The sequence below is a fragment of the Mustela lutreola genome, chromosome 16 (genome assembly GCF_030435805.1).
Source record: "Mustela lutreola isolate mMusLut2 chromosome 16, mMusLut2.pri, whole genome shotgun sequence".
Lineage (NCBI taxonomy): Eukaryota > Metazoa > Chordata > Mammalia > Carnivora > Mustelidae > Mustela > Mustela lutreola.
Window position 1 is genome coordinate 60,307,703 of NC_081305.1, and position 18,007 is coordinate 60,325,709.

The 18,007-nt window shown below is 57.1% G+C and overlaps 2 protein-coding genes across 5 annotated transcripts; one reads left to right on the forward strand and one right to left on the reverse strand.

Moving 5' to 3' along the window:
• The first annotated feature begins 921 nt into the window (after positions 1-921).
• On the forward strand, positions 922-5,768 carry ZNF526 (zinc finger protein 526). 3 transcript variants are annotated; one of them, XM_059150959.1, is made up of 3 exons: positions 922-1,031; positions 2,877-2,976; positions 3,068-5,768. In XM_059150959.1, exon 3 carries the CDS (start codon positions 3,085-3,087, stop codon positions 5,140-5,142), a length of 2,058 nt encoding a protein of 685 aa, XP_059006942.1. In that variant the 5' UTR covers positions 922-1,031; positions 2,877-2,976; positions 3,068-3,084; the 3' UTR covers positions 5,143-5,768. The 3 variants fall into 3 exon arrangements, with proteins under 3 accessions (XP_059006942.1, XP_059006944.1, XP_059006943.1); XM_059150961.1 differs by having other exon boundaries at positions 938-986; XM_059150960.1 differs by lacking the exon at positions 922-1,031 and adding an exon at positions 1,115-1,290.
• A 2,365-nt stretch (positions 5,769-8,133) lies between these two features.
• On the reverse strand, positions 8,134-17,646 carry GSK3A (glycogen synthase kinase 3 alpha). 2 transcript variants are annotated; one of them, XM_059150964.1, is made up of 11 exons: positions 17,262-17,642; positions 15,186-15,373; positions 13,721-13,804; positions 13,455-13,565; positions 11,779-11,909; positions 11,577-11,683; positions 10,508-10,605; positions 10,334-10,429; positions 9,778-9,964; positions 9,384-9,476; positions 8,134-8,825 (listed from the first exon to the last, which is right to left on the reverse strand). In XM_059150964.1, the coding sequence occupies exons 1-11, from the start codon at positions 17,542-17,544 to the stop codon at positions 8,752-8,754; spliced, it is 1,452 nt and encodes a 483-aa protein (XP_059006947.1). In that variant the 5' UTR covers positions 17,545-17,642; the 3' UTR covers positions 8,134-8,751. The 2 variants fall into 2 exon arrangements, with proteins under 2 accessions (XP_059006947.1, XP_059006948.1); XM_059150965.1 differs by lacking the exon at positions 10,334-10,429 and having other exon boundaries at positions 17,262-17,646.
• Positions 17,647-18,007: the final 361 nt, after the last annotated feature.

The following is an 18,007-nucleotide window of genomic DNA, read 5'->3' on the forward strand; positions in this document are numbered from 1 at the left end:
AAGTTGCACTTTGGCGAGGGTAGATCCCTATCAAGAGAAGAGTCCAGGTTGCCTGTCTGAGCAGCTACCCTGAGGTGAGGCCTTGGGCACTATAGCCAGCCCCCACCCCCCACCCCCCACATACACTTAGGTGACTCTAAGTCAAGGCTCACATGTACCTTGAAACAAGTCCCCTCCCCGGAGTGGTTCCCACCCCTGGAATTATCTCCCCTTGAAAGGGAAGGGACCTACGCCCTGCTTGGCACTGGCTCAGCACTGGCTCTGCTTAGGCCGCAGCAGTGACCTTGAAAGAGTCCCTCTCCCTAATGGCAATTGTCACCTATTGAGGCCTAGTCCTGGGCCGGACACACAGTAGGGGACGGTTAAGTGAATATCGTTAAATTAACTGAAGAGTGGGAGGGAAGGGAAAGCGGTTTTACAAACTGGGAAGGACTCCGTCCATGTTAGATGGGTTATAGTGAGCGTCTGCGGTGTATCGGGCCCTGCGCTGAGTGCTTTCACGTGTGTGATTTCATTCAATCCCCTCAACAGCCTTTGAGGTGTATGTGATTCAAGCCCATTTTACAGAGAAGTAAGAGTGAGGCCCTGAGAGAGGTACCCCAAGTGTGTCTGGCGTCAAATCTATGCTCTCAGGGATGCTCAGCCTCTTCGGCTACGAAATATCACCTCTGTCAAGGTCTCCCGAGATCCAGTTCATTCCATACGCCCTCGCTTTCCAATGATGCCCACTTCTCACCACTTATGATTTTTGGCAAAGTAGCCCAAGAGAACTGCGCAGGCGCTTTTCTGAGCCGCTCCCCCCCAACTCCGCCCACAGGGCACAGTTGTGTGCGTGGAGAAACTCGGCGAGCCCCGCCTGAACGTCACCACGCAGGCGCAAGGGCGCGTGCCCTTCGCTGCCGCCTCTAATTGGCTACTACGGGTAAGGGCACCGCCCAATGGGAGGCGTGGATAGTGAGGGGTCCCGCACGCCTGGAGCAGAGAGGGTCTGTGTCAAGAGCGGCGGGGGTTGCAGGAGGCTGGCTAGACGGGTGAGGGCGCCGCGGGGCGGGCGGGGGACGGGAGCGCTGGGCGTCCGGAGAGGGCGGAGGGAGAACGAAGGGGACACCGGGGGAGGGGGAGGGGACGAAGAGCCTCGGGGCCTGCGCTAGGGCGGGAGCGGCGTGGAGTGGAAGGAGAGTGCTCCTTCCTGTGTGCCCTAGAGCATTGAGTTCGCCTTGCGGCGTGCAGGACCCTACCCTGGAGCCCAAGACCCCCACCCCTGCAGGGTACTCTCCCGCAGCGGAGCTGGTAAGTCTGGTCGATGAACAGGGACGTGTAGCGGAAAAGTTGAACTTCCAGGCTTCCGGTGGGTTCTTTCCTGGAAGGACTTACTGATCTCCTGTGCGAAAAGCCCCTATCTCCTCCCCACCAATACTACACTGTCCAGCAATTGAGAAAGGAGGAATGTAGACTAAAAGTCCCAGTTTTAGATTGCTCGGGCCTCCTTCCAGAGGGACATTTACTGGGTGCCTACTTTGCGTAAGCCTTACAGCAGGCTTTGGGCCTCACCCCATGGGAGTTGTGTTTGGAGTGTGGCTGTAAACAAGGAAAAACTGAACTCTAGGGCTCCGGGCTGACTCCTTCCCGGAAGATTCTTTATTGGGTGGCTGTTGTGTGCAGGACCCTGGCAACTCAAATACTGGTGACGGAGTTGGAGTAGGTAGTTAACAAAAAGTGACTCCTGGGCTTTTAGTGAATCATTTATTCGAAGAGCCCTTATTGGGCATCTGCTAAAAAAACAGGGTCATGTGCTGGGCTGTGTCACCGTGGGAGTACACGTCCATTGGGAGCATTGGTCTGTTGCGAGAAGTGGAATGGGCACAGGGAGAATTAGACTCTCATGCCTCACTTCCTGGAGCGAGTACCATTCATTCACAGAGTATCTACTGAGTACCTGTTGTGGGCTAATCACTGTTCCTGGTGCTGGAAGTACATCAGTTATGAAGACACTAACTTCCCTACTCTCTGGGACCTTAATATGAGGAACTTTGCCTAACCTCTGGCACTAACAGATGAGTTAAACAAGAGATGGAGACAGTGGAGGTTGGATTCAGAAACTCAGCTGTGAGGGGTGCTGCCACTTGCTGAAGCTCAGAGGCCAGGGTTGTGTTGACCCCACACATGTAGAAAGGGAGATGGGGGCATGGAGAGCGAAGTTCAGAAGTTAAAAATGCCCATTCCAGGTCCATGGGTTTTTTGGTGACATCAGCCCCTACAGTGAATCAGCCCTGCTGTGCCTACATGCTCAGTCTGGAGAGAAGCACAGACTGTATCCCAGGCGGGTGACATTGGCTTTTATAGAGGTGGCACAGATTACCATAGGAACTCCAAGGAGGCAGGAGTGGACATCCCTCTGAGGATATAGAGAGATTGTCAGAAAAGGCTTCACAAAGGAAATGCTGGGTAGGGTTTTGCTAGACCAGAAAAAAAGAGAATTTTCTTGGCAGAAGGAATAGCAACAGGGAAGACTTCGGGTTCAGGAACATTTCTGGAGAACTATGAGTCATGATTCTGTCTGACCTTTTTCAGGTACCAGGGTCTTCCTGGTCATCCTTGGTGACAAAATAGCATCAGAGAGAGGAAGTAAGAGCTGGAACTCAGATTCAAGTCAAGGGCAATCTGGTCCAGAAGCCTGTGCTCTTGAACTCTTTGTTGTATCTCTGTGTGTCCTTACAGTAGGAGGAAAGGGGGTGCCCAATGAGGAAACCAACCAGGCAAAGGTCAAGAGGCATAATGAGACATGTGTTCTTAGAAAGGGTGCAAGTGGCACTCTGGGAAAGGAGAGATAATAACATCAGAGGCCAAACTGAAGGGGACCTTTCACTCTTTTACAGGTGTCTGGCACCATGGGGCCTGTGTGCACTTCTGAGTCTCATGTTCATTGAAAACTAAGGCACCAGCACTGGATCCAGGCTTGCTGAGTGATAAAGGCTGGTGAGTGAGGGGACGAGCCGGGAAGATCCTGAGCCGCGCCCCCATCCTCCTTGGTTCCTGACATCTCACCAGCTCTGCCATCTTTCTCCAGGCACTGTCCTCCCCAGCATGGCGGAGGTGGCAGCCAAGGTGGCTGAGGTTGCTGAGCTACCCGCACAGATGTCTCCAGGGGCAGTGGAGATGTCAACACCGATGTTCGGGGAGATGACGGAGATGTCAGGGATGTCAGCAGAGGTGACTGAGATGACACCAGGGGAGGCCCTGGCCTCATCCCTTTTCTTCCAACATCACCAGTTCATGTGCTCTGAGTGTGGCAGCCTCTACAACACGCTAGAGGAAGTCCTCTCACACCAGGAGCAGCACGTGCCCACCATTGCTGAAGACGAGGCCTTGGCCACCCAGGATCCTGGCCTTGATCCGGAGCTCATGGCAGGGACCGAGGATGGGCCTTTCCAGTGTGGAGAATGCAGCCAGCTCATCATGTCCCCCAGCGAACTCCTGGCCCACCAGGAAGCCCACCTCCGGGAGTCTGCAAGCCAGATCCAGTACCAGTGTGGGGACTGCCAGGAGCTCTTCCCCTCACCTGAGCTGTGGGTGGCCCATCGCAAGGCCCAGCACCTTTCTTCTGCGGCTGGTGAGCTGCCAGGGCCGCCCCCGCTGTCCCCACCAACACCACCCCCTCCACCCCCAGCTCCACCCGAAGTTAAGATGGAGCCCTACGAGTGTCCTGAGTGCTCTACCCTCTGTGCCACTCCTGAGGAGTTCTTGGAGCATCAGGGCACCCACTTTGACTCCCTAGAGAAGGAAGAGCGTAATGGGCTAGAGGAAGAGGAAGATGACGAGGAAGATGACGAGGAAGACACTGAGGAGGAAGAGGAGGTGGTGGCAGAGGTCAGTGATGATGCTGTGGGAGGTGACAGGTCCCCAGCTTGCCAGGCCCAGGGCTGTGGGGATTGTCCCCAACGCTGGGCCTCCACTGAGGTGCGCCGGCGACATCGGCGGGCCTCCCGAGGCCCGGGACCGGGGACTCAGCCCTTCCACTGCGGCCAGTGCCAGCGCAGCTTCAGCTCGGCCAACCGGCTGCTGGCTCATGGGCGGGCCCACGTCGGGGGCACGCACGAGTGTACCACCTGCTCCAAGGTCTTTAAGAAAGCTGCCTCCCTGGAGCAGCACCTGCGACTGCACCGCGGTGAAGCACGCTACCTCTGCGTGGACTGCGGCCGCGGCTTTGGCACAGAGCTCACGCTGGTGGCACACCGGCGGGCCCACACCGCCAACCCCTTGCATCGCTGCCGCTGTGGCAAGACGTTCAGCAACATGACCAAGTTCCTCTACCATCGGCGCACGCATGCAGGCAAGAGCGGGGCGCCCCCATCCGCAGCAGCCGCGGCAGCCACAGCAGCAGCCTCCCCTGCACCCACCGAGCCCGCGCCTCCCCCACTGCCACCTGCGCCGCCCGCCCAGCTGCCCTGCCCACAATGCTCCAAGTCCTTCGCCTCGGCCTCCCGGCTCTCCCGGCACCGGCGCGCTGTGCACGGGCCACCTGAGCGGCGGCACCGCTGCGGTGTCTGCGGCAAGGGCTTCAAGAAGCTGGTCCATGTGCGCAACCACCTGCGGACACACACGGGCGAGAGGCCCTTCCAGTGCCATTCATGCGGCAAGACCTTTGCCTCCCTGGCCAACCTAAGCCGCCACCAGCTGACCCACACGGGTGTGCGGCCCTACCAGTGCCTGGACTGCGGCAAGCGCTTCACACAGAGCTCCAACCTGCAGCAGCACCGGCGGCTGCACCTGCGGCCTGTGGCCTTTGCCCGCGCACCCCGCCTGCCCATCACTGGCCTGTACAACAAGAGCCCCTACTACTGCGGCACCTGCGGCCGCTGGTTCCATGCCCTGGCCGGCCTGCGGCTGCACCAGCGTGTCCACGCCCGCGCCAGGCCTGGCCCCCCTCTGCCGCCACCGCCAGCCCCACCGCCCACCCCGCCCCCACCCCCTGAGCCTCAGCAGACTATCATGTGCACCGAGCTCGGGGAGACCATCGCCATCATCGAGACATCCCAGCCGCTGGCGCTTGAGGACACACTGCAGCTGTGCCAGGCCGCTCTGGGGGCCGGGGAGGCCAGCGGGCTCTTGCAGCTGGACACGGCCTTTGTGGGCCGCAGCTGAGGAGCCACAGGGAAAAAGCTGGGTTGCCACAGCAGTTGTGGGCCTCTCTGGGGAGCACGGAGACACCCCCTCCCTACAAGGGTGCCAGCATCCACCCTGGCCTCTTAGCCACTGACTCCTCATAAGAGCCCTGCCCAGGTGTATCTTGCCACTTTTCTCTGCCTATGGGGAAACTGAAGTTCTGAGGCCTGATGTGATCCGGCTCAGGGCACCCCACCCGCAACCCATCACGGGGCTCGCCAGGGCTCTGCGCTCTGCTTTCCTCACCCTGGTGCCCAGCTACATCAGGTTACCTTTCCTGAGCCCCGAGTACGTGCCACTTCGGTGTTGGGCACTGTCATATACCTCTTCAGGCCCTCGCTTGTCCCCAAGCCCTCCCCTCCCCTCCCCTGGACCCTGGGCTCCCGGGTCTTGGCTCTGCCTGGTGGAGAAAGGTACTTGGCTTCTTTGGGCTTCCTTAAGCTCACTTTTGACAGTGTGGCAGGAAATCTCTAGTTACCCAGGTACTCTGCTACGGGCCAGGTGATGCTGGAGCCCCAGCAATGACTTGGGAGCCAGGCTCTACCCCAGGTGGTGCACAGTGGGGTAGGAGGAACACCCAAGTACAGCCGGCCTTGCTCTCTTGAGTGTGTCTCATTGATTCATTCAGCCTGGGAGTCCTCAGGCCTCCCTCGCATGTGCTGGGCAAGGCTGGGGTGGTAGAGGAGTTAGGCCTCTGCCCTGCCCCTGGGGAGCAGGCAGATCTCAGCTCTGGGATCCTCAGGGCTGTGATGGGAATGTGCAGGGAGGATGGGATCCCAGAGCAGGGAAGACTGCCCCCACCTCCCCCACCCTCCCCACCCCCCCACCCCCTCCAAGAGGAAGTAGTCCTTGAGGAAAAATTAGGAATCTGCTAACAAAAGAGGAAGAGAATGTAGCAGAAAGACAGCACTGCAAAGAGGGTGAGTTCTTGGTATACTTGGAGACTGTCCAGTTATTCACAGCTACAGTGACAGCAAACATGACTGCCTAGCTGTGGCAGGCACTGCAGCTAGCCCTGTACGAGGATTATGACCCGGAGGGCCCGTGAGGTGATCTCTGCACTAGCCCCGTTGTACGAGAAAATGGGCAGAGACTGGCCCAAGGTCTCACATGAGGCAGCAGTATCACGGAGATTTGAATCCAGGGGGATTGTTCAGCCCATCTCTGTAACCAGTACCGTTGAGGGAGTTTGACCTGAGACAGGGGCAGCGAGGGGTGGGGGTTGGTTCAGAGCAGTACTCAGAGGAGGATTTGCTACACCTGGAGGAAAAGTGAGCCGGTGTCACAGAGCAGGTGGTTTATTGGGGCCTCGGAAGATCAAAGGTCTTAGGAACAGGAAGGGATCCCCAGCCTTTTCAGAGGTTCCCTAAAGTGGCACTCCTTTCTTTAAATGGAAGTAGAGGAGTTAAAGCAGGTCCCTTTGGTGAGTTCCCGCCAGCCTCTGTAGACTGAGGCGTTCAGGCAGTGGGGGGCTGTGGCTGAAGGTTGTCTGGGAGGCAGGCAGGCCCAGACCTGGGAAAGCCAGGAAGGCATGCCCCAGTAGGGTTGTGGGGGGTCAAAAGTGGGGCTTCTGCCTCCCCGGCATGAGGGTGGAGCAAGGGGGAGGTGGAAGTTGGTCTAAAAGGAAAAGGACAGGACCAGAGGAGTGGGAGGAGAGGAAGGGACCCCCTCAGTGACCTTGCGGCTGAACAGACATGAGCAGCAGGGAGGTGGGGGACCAGCCCTGCTCCCCTCTGGCCTGCTTGCTCTGCATATTCATCTTACAAACAAGGTGATACCCAAAGGGTGTTGAGCAGGGATTGTTCTGGGCAGTATACAGATGCCCCTGGGGCTGGCCTAAGCAGACTGGAGTCCAGATGCCACAGCAACAGTCCCTGACCTCTTGGGACATGTTCAAATTTCTCTTTCTGGGCCCCTGGCTGGCTCAGTCAGTAGAGCATGCAACTCTTATCTCAGAATCTTGAGTTCAAGCCACTGCACCCCCACAGGACAGAGTTTACTTAAAGCAACAAACTCCTTGTCCAGTGGAGGACATACCAGTTGCCCCTCCTCACTTGTGGGGCCTCCTGCCCTCACATCCTCCATTGGCACCACATGAAGGAGCTGCCATTGCCCTCTGCCTGTGACCCCCTGTCTGGCCCATCATGTTTTTGAAGCAAGTGGAAGCAGCCAGGTTCTCTGCATCAACCTTCCCAGGCTTGTCACTTCCAGCATACCCAGATGGGGGCCAGATGTGTGCCCTGTTTGAAAGCTAGCTCAGTGGGTTAAGCTGCTGCCTTCGGCTCAGGTCATGATCTTGGGGTCCTGGGATCGAGTCCCGCGTCGGGCTCTCTGCTCAGCAGGGAGCCTGCTTCCTTCTCTCTCTCTTTGCCTGCCTCTCCATCTACTTGTGATTTCTCTCTGTCAAATAAATACATAAAATCTTAAAAAAAAAAAAAAAGAAAGAAAGCAAGCTAGCAGAGCTGTTAGCTCTGGGGGACCGCATCTCTGCCCCGTCAGTGCCCACTAAGAGTCTACATCCAGGCTGTTTTGGCCTGAGTGACCATGCACACGGTGTCCTGTGAAGCAGCAGGTAGTTCGGGCTGTGGGACACAGCCATCTGTCAAGTCTGAACTCTCCCACCTCTACCCTGTGGCCTTGACCCTGGATCCCCCATTCTCTCAGTTATCACCTGGGGAGGACAGTGCCTGCCTCCCTCCCTCCTGAGGCAGAAGAGGACAATGGTGGGGTCCATGAGGCTGGCTTTCCCACGACCTCTACAGTAGGTGAACCAGACTGGTCATCCCCACACATGTGAAGGAGAGCTGAGGCCAGGGGAGGCTGGGCACGTGAGCCCAGGCCAGGACTCAGGCCTCTGGCAGCCCAGCCTGGCTTCAGTCTCCGCAGGTCCCTGCCTGAGAGGTCCTGTCCCAGCACAGTTCCTCAGGCACCTCCCTCACCTCTGTGGAAACAAGGTAGCCAGACAGGAAGCAGGTTTTCATGCCAATAATTTATTGAACGGAGGTCTGTACACAGGCAAACCTTACTGTGGAAACTAAGACATCAAGAGCTCCCCAACCCCCACCCCCTCGGCCCTCCAGGGTGGGGAGAGGAGGGAGGAGACCTTAGGGGCAGAGGACAGGAAGGGGAACACAGCTGTAGAAGGAGGATGGGCCAGGTTGGACGGTGTGAATCGACGTTTTCTTTAAGAAAAAAATTATAACAATCTATTTACACCCGGGGGGACCAGGGAAGGGAAGAGGAATAGACGGGCTCGTCTGGTTCTATTTACAAGGGACACAGGAAGGGAGGAGGGATTGGAGGAGTGTAGGCCTGGGAGGAGGGGAGGGGGCCAAGGGGGTAGGAGGTCCTCATGCCTCCAACCCCCTGTCCTTCCTTCTCTGCCCTCCCCACAACCAGTTAAAATCCTCTTAAAAAGCCCACCACAGGGTGAGGCTGGTGAGGGAGGGACTGGAGGTAGGGACAGGGACTCATTTACCTCTGCCCTCTAGTCTAGGGGCCTAGCCAGGTCAGGAGCTTGATGGGCTATGGCCCTCCTTCCCAGCCCCACTGGGGGCTCCCCGATGGAAGGGTAGTTTGGTGGGGCCCTCAGGAAGAGTTGGTGAGGGGAGCTGTGGCGTCGGGTGTCTGCCAGTCCGAGCCGGTCTGAGCCTCACTTAAAGCTGAGGGGGAGGAAAAAGACAGTTACCCTTGGCCTCTCAGATCTCCCACCCAAGAGCAGGACCCTGGTGGGAGAAGCTACATCAGAAACAGACAGCTGCCGCTTTAGGTCCAGCTCCACATACTCAAATGCCCAAGGGCCAGGCTGGTCACTGAGTGACTCACCAGAGAGCTGGGCCTCACAGAAAAGAGGGCACTTAGAACTTGGCCCCGACTCACAGCACTGCCCTGAGGAAAGGTAGGCCCACTACTGCCCAGTTGGATTTTCTTTCCCAAAAGACACAAGAAATCTGAGTTTGTACATGCAATGGCCTCAATTTTTAAATGTGGACAACAAATTTAACTTTTTGTTTGTGCAAACCAAACATACATTTTTGGTTTTCCAGTTAGCACTTCAACACAAATACGGGCAATCTGGCCCCAAAAAGGTGGCTGTATGCACATGCGCACTCAAACATCAACAATTCCCATACCCATGCAGGGAACTCAGGGGCTGTGGCAACACACCAGCCTCCCAGGCTGAGGAAGGCCTTCATCTGCAAAGAGGGCCTCCGACTTACCTTGTGAGGATGGAGTGAGGGTGGCAGTGCCCGCTGGGGACCTCAAGTGAGGAGGGATGAGAATGGCATTGAGAGATGGTTGGATGGAGAGTTCTAGAAACAGGAATGGACATGCCCAATCAGGACGCAGGGTGTTGGGAGACCAGGCCGAGGCTGAAAAGGGCCACCCCAGGTAGGGACCCAGCTCTTGGCAAGGACAACGGACGTGTAACCACTGAACACTCAGCGACAGACTGCAAGGGGCCCAGCACGGGTGAAGTCACTTCAGGTCTGTATTGGGGGCATCTCCCGAGCACCCCCAACCCCAGCATCCCACTCCTATCTTAAACACCAAGCCCCCTTCCACAACCTTTGCCTGCCTTCTGGTTCCCCGCATCCCAAGCTGTGCCCTCACCTCCAGGACTAAAGTTGAAGAGGGGGGGAAGCGGGCGGTTGTTGGGGAGCTGGGTTCCATGACATCGCAGTTCATCAAAGAAGCTGTGGGCGCAGGCTTCCAGAGGGGAGAGCCTTGAGGACGGTGTGTACTCCAGCAGGCTAGAGCAGAGTGCAATGGCCTCCGGCGGCGTTCGAGATTTGAACACCTTAAGGGGAGGGGACGGTGGTCAGGAGGGTGAGCCGCCCAGGCCCTGTGGACTCCTGCACCCCCACTTTCCAAACAAGGCAGAGCTACTGAGGGGAAGCCACATTCCTTCGGGTGAGCAGCTCACATGGGTCCCATCATTGGACAGGCCCTGCAGAGAGCCTGTTTCACCAGCAGAGAAATGGCACTCTCAAACTCACCGTGGACCCTCAACTTCCGGAGGATGGAAGATGCCGTGAACTTTGAAATCTGATGAGTTACGGACCCACTCCCAAGCCCTACAGCCAAGACTCTACAGCCAGGTCCCCAGACCAGCTGGCCTCCAAAGGGGACCTTGGCCATGCTGCCTGAGCCCCCAGACCTGCCCCACCTTTGTCCAAGGATGAGCTTTAATCTGGGGAAATTTGAACTCCGTGTAGTTGGGGTTCATCTCTCGTATCTGTTCCCGGGTTGGTGTTCCCAGCACCTGGAGAGGGAGGGAGGGCTCTGAGCCAAAGCCCCTATCCCTCAGCCCCAATCCCTGCCCACCCCACTGCACCCTCACCTTGATGATCTCCACCAGCTGGTCTACCCCACTGTCCCCAGGGAAGATGGGCTGGCCCAGGAGGAGCTCGGCCAGAACGCAGCCAGCTGACCACACATCTGGAGGGGAATGCAGGGAGGGTCAGGGCTGCCCACCCAGCCCCTCACAAAGGCTTATCTCCCCCACAGTCATCCTGAGTGCCAGGAGGGAGCCCCATTTTCTTGGCCCCGAGAGGAAGCACCCTGCTCAAGGTCCTACACAGTTTAGGGACACGGGAGCCTGCTGCTGAACCTCCAGGTCCACCTGGCCACGCCACACTGTGCAGCCTGTGCTTGCCACCTTCATTGCCTCTCTCCCCGCAGGAACCCCAGGAAGTCCCTGCTGTGCCTCTAGCCTCCAGGTAGCCCAATGTACCTCTAACAGGCTTCTGTGTTCTTGGGGCCTCGAGAAGCTCAAGGCTCAAGTCCTAGGCCTAGACTCCATCCTGCCCGCGGGAACAGCTATAGGCAGGCAGTCTTGCCCCCTCCCTGGTATGTACCTTGGCCCCCAAGGCACAAGTTCACCCCTAAGGACCACAGTTTCTTCACATTGCTGAGGGATGTTCTCTCCCAACCCTTTCACTCGCTCTCCTCAAGCCTGGAAAGGTAGCACTGTCATCCCCACTAATGGGGAAGGTCCTGGAGGCCCCCGGTGGGCAAGTCACACTCTCCAGCTGAAACGCCTGGCCTCCAAGGTCACAGGTAGCTCCTCCCCCCACCAGCCCCTCCCCGCTAGGCCAAGAAGGGAAGGCTGACTGAGAGGCTCTGGAGCCGGAGTGGACTCTGGAGTCAGGTCAACTTTCAAAGCCCAGCCCTGCCCAGCTGTGCCCAACCCCAGCAGTGCAAATGCAGGCAGGTGGCCTCCCCGCTCTCAGCCTCAGACTGCTCATCTGTGCAACGAGCAGACACCAACACCGCCCTCCAAAGTTTGTGAGGACTGGATAAAAGAACACAGGTTAAGCTTGTATCACAGAGGGCGGCAGACAGCCCACAGAAAGAAGGAAAGCTGCCAGGCTGGCCACTCCCTGCCCCCCCAACCCCGCAAAGCTGACCAATGGACGAGGTGTAATCGGTGGCTCCGAAGATCAGCTCCGGGGCCCGGTAGTAGCGAGAGCAGATGTAGGAGACGTTGGGCTCCCCCCGCACCAACTGCTTTGCACTGTGGAAACAGAGGGCCAGGAGTAAACAGAAGGTGAGGGTTGGCGTCCCCCCATCGCCCCTTCAGCCACTCAGAGCACCCCAGGTCAGGCCCACCTGCCAAAATCGCAGAGCTTGAGGACAGCAGTGTCGGGGTCCACCAGCAGGTTCTGGGGCTTGATGTCACGGTGACACACCCCCTGGGAGTGGATGTAGGCCAAGCTCCGGAAGAGCTGGTACATGTACACCTGGCAGGGGGCAGGGGACAGGGCAGCTGCAGCCGAGCCACACACACACACACACACACACACATACCCCGCCCCATGCGTGCTACCCCTGGGTCTTCAAGCGTTAGTATGAATCACTCAGTGGACTTTTTTAAACAGGGACCCCTGAGTCCCGCTCCCAGAGTGTCTGATTCTGAAAGTTCAGGGTGTGGCATTTAAGACAGGCCCTCCCAGGTTGCTGCTGCTCCCCACTTTGAGAATACTGCCTCAGCCACACACCTCAGAAACCTGATAAAGAGACTCGGATGGCGGGAAGGCCTTGTGGGAGCCAGTCTCTCAGCTCCACAACCACTGGCTATAGGAAGGGCTCAGCGTCCTCCGCCTGCCAGTCAAACCACCCACAGACTAGCCTCTCTCCAGCTGGATTTTCCTGCCACTCTGCCTCCCACTGATTAGAACATAAGTGCCAAGAGAGCAGGGATCTTGGAGTGTTCGTCACCGCCGCGTCTCCCAGGGCCTAGACCAGTGCCCGGCATGGAGTAACTGCGCAGGCCAGCTTCCTGGGCCCCCCTCCTCCTGTTCCCGCTGCCCTTGGCTACAGATGCCGGCTCTTCACCCTACCCCTCATGGGCTCCCAGAAGCCTTCCTTGATCCTTCTTACCCCCAAAGCAGGCAGGCCTGTGGGCCTGTTTCCAGAATTCCCTGTGCTCCTTCTAGTACGGCAGTAGCTAGTCATCTATAGTTCTTTGTGACAACAGCTGTCCACTCGGGCTAAACTGAGAGCTCTTCCGGAGCAAAGCCTGGGTCTCCGTCAACTGGCCTTCTGAAATTGCTCAGTGCTGGATCCAGCACACAGGCAGCCACAGCACAGACTCACCAAACCAGAGGGGTCCCCTCCCAGGAGGCACGGTCTCCCAACACCACAACCAGTAGGGCTCTGTGGCCCATATGGGGTCAAGGTTCTTAAGGCCGGCAGGAGGAACAACCTTCATCAAACTTGAACCCACCGCTTCCTCCCGGTGCAGAAGGCTGCTGCAGCCTCTGCTCTCCACATCAGCCCTCAGCTCACTGATTCACTCATCCATTCATTCAAACACCTGCTGAGGGATTGTAACATGCAGGACCCAGCACCAGGCCCTGGGGAATGAGCCTGCACAGCGATGAAGACACAGGCTTTCCTCCAGCCCTGCCTCCTTCTCACACCCCCTCTGCCAAGGGTCCAAAGGCCAGGACTTGACCTCTCTCTCTTTGCATTATCAGGCTCTGCGCTAACTCCACCAACACCCCTAGTGCCCCTGGGCTCCCAGCGGGGACCCAACCAGGTACCCTGCAGTCTCACCAGACCCCAATCAGCCTGCCTCCCTGATGTGGTCAGGCCCTGGGGGGGCCTGCCCCGCCTTGGGCAAGCTCTATGACAGTTATGGAGACAAGGATAGGGAACTCAAGGGCTCCAGAAAGCAACATCAATTTGGAGGAGAAGGGAAGCCACAGAAGACAGGAGGATCCAGGGCCCCTGGCTCTGTAAGCCCCGGTCCCCAAAGCCGGCTGGCCTGCCTGCCTACCCACCTTGACATAGATGATAGGGATGGTCAACTTGGCCTTGGTGAAATGGCGGGCCACCCGGTATACTGTCTCGGGCACGTATTCCAGCACCAGATTTAGATAAAGCTCATCTTTCTGCAGAGAGCAAAGGAGAGGTGTGAGGCACTGCAAGGAACAGGCGGGGAAGGGGAGGGAAGGCTCATGGGGGATAACGGGGGAAGGACTGACAGTCGCAGGAAAGGCAGACAGGAGCAGGGGTGGAGGATGCCCCCGCACAGCCAAGGTCTCACCTTCTCCCCACTGGAGTAGAAGAAGTATCTCAGCCTCACGATATTGCAGTGGTCCAGCTTACGCATAATCTGCAGCTCTCGGTTCTTGGGGGCAAAGGGAAAGTGTCTCAGACAACAGCCAACTCTCCCTGCCTCCCCACTTCTGGCACCCCTCACCACAGCCCTGTTCCTCCACCCCTGCCAACAGAGCCACGCACCGACTCCTTGCATCCCAGCTCCAGGGCCCCTCTGGGGCACCCCCTAATTCCTCACCCCAACCCATTCTCCCCACACGCAGGCTGGAGGCCTATGGGCTAAACCCAACCTACAGGTGAGTTTTTTTCAGCCCACCATCCAAAAATCTCCAATTTATTGCTGACCTTTGAAAATCAAATGGCTTCACCTATAAATTCAGTTTTCCAGCTTATCTTGAATAATCAAATGTTGTGGCCACACAAGACCCAAGTGACAAAAGATGAGTACTCCCCACCCAATTCACCCCAGTCTCCAGTCCTCTCTACTGCTTTCCCTAGAGACATCCAGGTCCTTAAACCCTGACTTGGATCCTGAGTCCCAGGCTCCAGACTTTCATCTTCCAAAAGGGGGTCTGGTCTCAGCCTCTTCTCCGAGACAGAGTCTTGGTCTCTTCGCTGTTCTCCATTCCCCTGAGTTCTGCCCCTGGAACTCCTGCCCTCAGATCCCTCTCACTTCCAGGCCTCAACACTAATCAAATTCTGAGCCACATTCTAGAGATCCTCCTGCCCAAGGGTTCTCACTGCTAACACCAGGCCCTGACCTGGTTCCCTCCAGGTTAGGCTCAGGTCCTTTATGTCCAGAATGACCTCAGCTCCAAAACACCAGTCCTTGCAATGCCAAGTGGCCCTCAACTTCTACCTCTTCCATCTGCTCCCTGTTCCCTGGACCTCCACTAGGTTACAGGGCACAGCTGTATGAGGAGGAAAGGGCACGCCTTCCTCAGGGGGACAGAGCCCCACACCCAGCCACATGGTCTGGCTGGCTGGATTTCACCCCACACTTGCCAGACACCTGGGTCAGAGCATGACCTTCACAAACACACTCATCACCTCTACCAGCTTCCTTCCCCTCTGTGCAGAAGGGTAACTTAATGAGTAAGGTTGGGGGCTTTAGAATCAGACAAGCCAGAGTTTCGTCTTGCCGCAAGTCAATTCTCTTATCCGATTCTCAGCCTTAATAACACACCAATACCTACCCTCCAAGAATCTTCACGTGAATTAAACAAGAACTTGCCTACAAAGCAATTCACACCAACCCAGAGCCCAATAAACATCAGTTCTGGGCTCTCTCTAAACCCACACTCCCATCTTCCACACAATTCATGCCCTTCTGCTTCCCTTCTCTGGCCCATGTTCAGATCCCGTGGAAACCCAAGTTTAGCACTCTCACTAGGGCCCTCTCGCCCATCATGCCTGGTCACACTTCCTTGTCCCCATTTGCCCCAAGCTACCTTGAACCTCTTGTCCTGGAGAACCTTCTTGATGGCCACCAGTTCTCTGGTCTCAGCCAGCCGTGCCTGGTACACGACCCCAAACGAGCCATTGCCAATCACTTTGATGTCTGTGTAAGCCACCTCCTGGGAGCGCTCCGGGCCTTGGCCTAGAGTGGCTACCACTGTGGTCACCTTCCCGCTGTCACCTGGGGAACAAAGGGGATACACGATCCACTGACCTTCCCTTTCTTGCCACCACCCAATCACAGGGCTGTGGGAGGGAGGGGACATCACTATAGGATGCTTACTGGGGGCCTCCTTGTCCCTTCCTTGTCTTTGGGCAAAGGTGGGTGTTGGATGCCTCTAGGCGCCCTTTCTCCTCTTCCCTTCAGGGAACCCTAAATCCTGCCTCTTCTCATGTGGGAGGCCATGGACAACTAAACCTCTTGCTCTTCAAGTGTTGATAAGTGGTAATTTCTACCACTAGTAAGCAGTAAATCACTGGTTCATTTTGGTTTGAGGGCACCCTCAAATGTCTACAGGTTGACTCTGTCCGCTCTGAGCTTACTGCCTGCTGGGGCCCCTCCTGACTGGGGAAAGCCTGACCCAACCTCTTCCACTTACCAGAGCAGTAACCCTGAGGTACTTTTGCTTTAGGAAAGCACTAGCCTTCTGACAGCTTGGGGATAGTGACGTCTAAGTACTCCTTGGTAGAACCAGTAACTGCCACTGGGTTTTGGTGGCAGAAAGGACCCCTTCGGGTAGGAGTGCCAGTGCCAGGACTCTCACTTTTTGAGGAGTTAGCCCTTCCCCAAATATTTCAGCTAGAAAAGGTGCTAACCTGACCTCTTCATCTGGTTTTCATCTGTGTCCAGAGCCCTAGAACCCTTCATGTATTTGGGTGGTCCCCAACGGACAAGTACTAAGTGATGGGAATGGTGAACCTGACCTCTGTTAAGAAGGGGCTATCCAGGTCTCAAGTCCTCCGAAGGAACGTTGCAATTCCCAGTTCCATTCTCTAGACAGCAGCAAACTTTTATGGCATTCTTAGGGAAGAGTGATCCCTTTTCTTTGGGGACACTTTCATCAGTTCGTTTGAAATCAAATTCGATTTGAGGGGCCAATGACACCTTCTTTTGGAAGGAGATTTCCTACATAGCTATTCATCCAGAACCAATGACACCATACCTCAGAATAACGAAAGGGGTTTAACCTCAGATCCACAGTCTATGGAGAACTACGATCCTCCCTGACTCTGTTCCATTTTTGTGGAAAAAGACCCACCATGACAAGTTTTTTCGGTTTTTTTGGTTGGTTTGTTTGTTTTTAATAAATTCTACCCCTAACATGGGCCTTGAACTCATGATCCCAAGATCAAGAGTTGTATACTCTACCGACTGGACTGGCCAGGCACCCCAAGCCAAGCATTTGGAAAAGTGACTATGGACTTGATCTGCAAGATGCCCTGATTCCCAGTTTGTCCTTTTTTGTAAGAAACAGCAACCATTAATTTCTACCATTGGGGAATACAGTTCTACCTGTTACAGATGGGTGATGGTAACAGGTCTTGTGCTTTAAAATCAAAGACTACCTGGGTACCAGGTTTGGGAAGCCTTGACCCTATCTTTCGGAGGAAGCCCAAATCCGTTTCTGTGTGATATTCACTCCAAATCCCCATCTCCTAAGGGGGAGCAAATTCGGATCCCCCTCTTTTGGGGTGATGGTGATCTTATTCTTTTTGGGAACAATAACTCTCTAGCCCCATTTGCAAGCGACGACGACTCCTGATGCGGTTGTCTAATGGATGGCAACATCAGATTCCTGTTTTTGAGGTTCAAGGATCCAAGACCTCGGTAATGGAAGAACAGGAACCTGTGACCCCTGTTTTTTTGAGGATTACTAATTCTAATCCTAAACTCCCAATTGATGGAAACCCCTCAAATCCCTTTCTCTGGGCGGGGGAGAGCTCAGATCCCATCTTCGGTAAGCACAGTGAACTGGAGCTTCTTTCTGGGCATATGGAAGAACCAGATCGACGTCTGAAGGGCTTCAGGAACCCTGATCTCCACCCCCACGGACACCGCGAATACTCACGGCCCAGCTTCACTCCGGGCGGCGGGAAGCTAGTGCCCGCACCGGGGCCGCCGCTGCCTCCTCCGCCGCTGCCGCTGGGGCCACCCCCGGAGCTCGAGGCCCCTACGCCCCCACCCATAGCTCCGACTGACGCCTTCCCACCGCCGCTGCCGCCCGGGCCGGAGGCCGAGCCCCCGGGGCCGCCACCGCCGCCGCCGCCTCCGCCGCCTGGCTCCGCGAACGAGCTGGTCCGCGCCCGGCCCGAGCCCCCAGGGCCGCCCCCTGAAGGCGCGCCGCCGCTCATGGCGCCGAGCGCAGGCCCAGGCCGCGGGGCTCGGGCTGCCCGGGCTGCCCCCGCCGCCGCCGCCGCCGCTGCCGCCGCCTCCCCCCGGGCTCTGGCCTCTTCCAGGCCGCGCCGCTCGGGCTCCGGCTCCGGCCCAGCGCCCGCCGCGGGGCACGCCGGGAGATGCAGTCCGCCTGCCCTACGCGCCGCGGGCGCCGCCCTCGGTCTGCACAGAGAACCGCGTGGCACGCCGGGAAATGGAGTCTGCAGAGGCCGCGGAGTCGACCGCGGGGTATGACGGGTCGCGTTGCACGTCAGGAAATAGAGTCCCCGGAAAGTGTCGACGGCGGACTCTGAAGCACTTTGGGAAGTGGAGTCCGAGGCACACACTCACTCCACTCCAGCAGCTGCAAGCCCTAGGTGTGTTTCAGAAAGGTAGTCGCTGCCACTCTTTCGGTGAGCTTTGTAGACCTGATGCATGCCG

What these genes read in the sequence shown, in the direction of transcription:
- ZNF526 (XM_059150959.1), top strand. Translation starts at nt 3,085, where the DNA reads ATGGCGGAGGTGGCAGCCAAGGTGGCTGAGGTTGCTGAGCTACCCGCA.
- GSK3A (XM_059150964.1), bottom strand. Translation starts at nt 17,544, where the DNA reads ATGAGCGGCGGCGCGCCTTCAGGGGGCGGCCCTGGGGGCTCGGGCCGG. An exon ending in TCTACTCCAGTGGGGAGAAG is followed by an intron (nt 13,566 to 13,720) that starts GTGAGACCTTGG and finishes TGCTCTCTGCAG; the next exon opens with AAAGATGAGCTTTATCTAAA. An exon ending in AGCTGGTGGAGATCATCAAG is followed by an intron (nt 10,430 to 10,507) that starts GTGAGGGTGCAG and finishes CTCCCTCTCCAG; the next exon opens with GTGCTGGGAACACCAACCCG.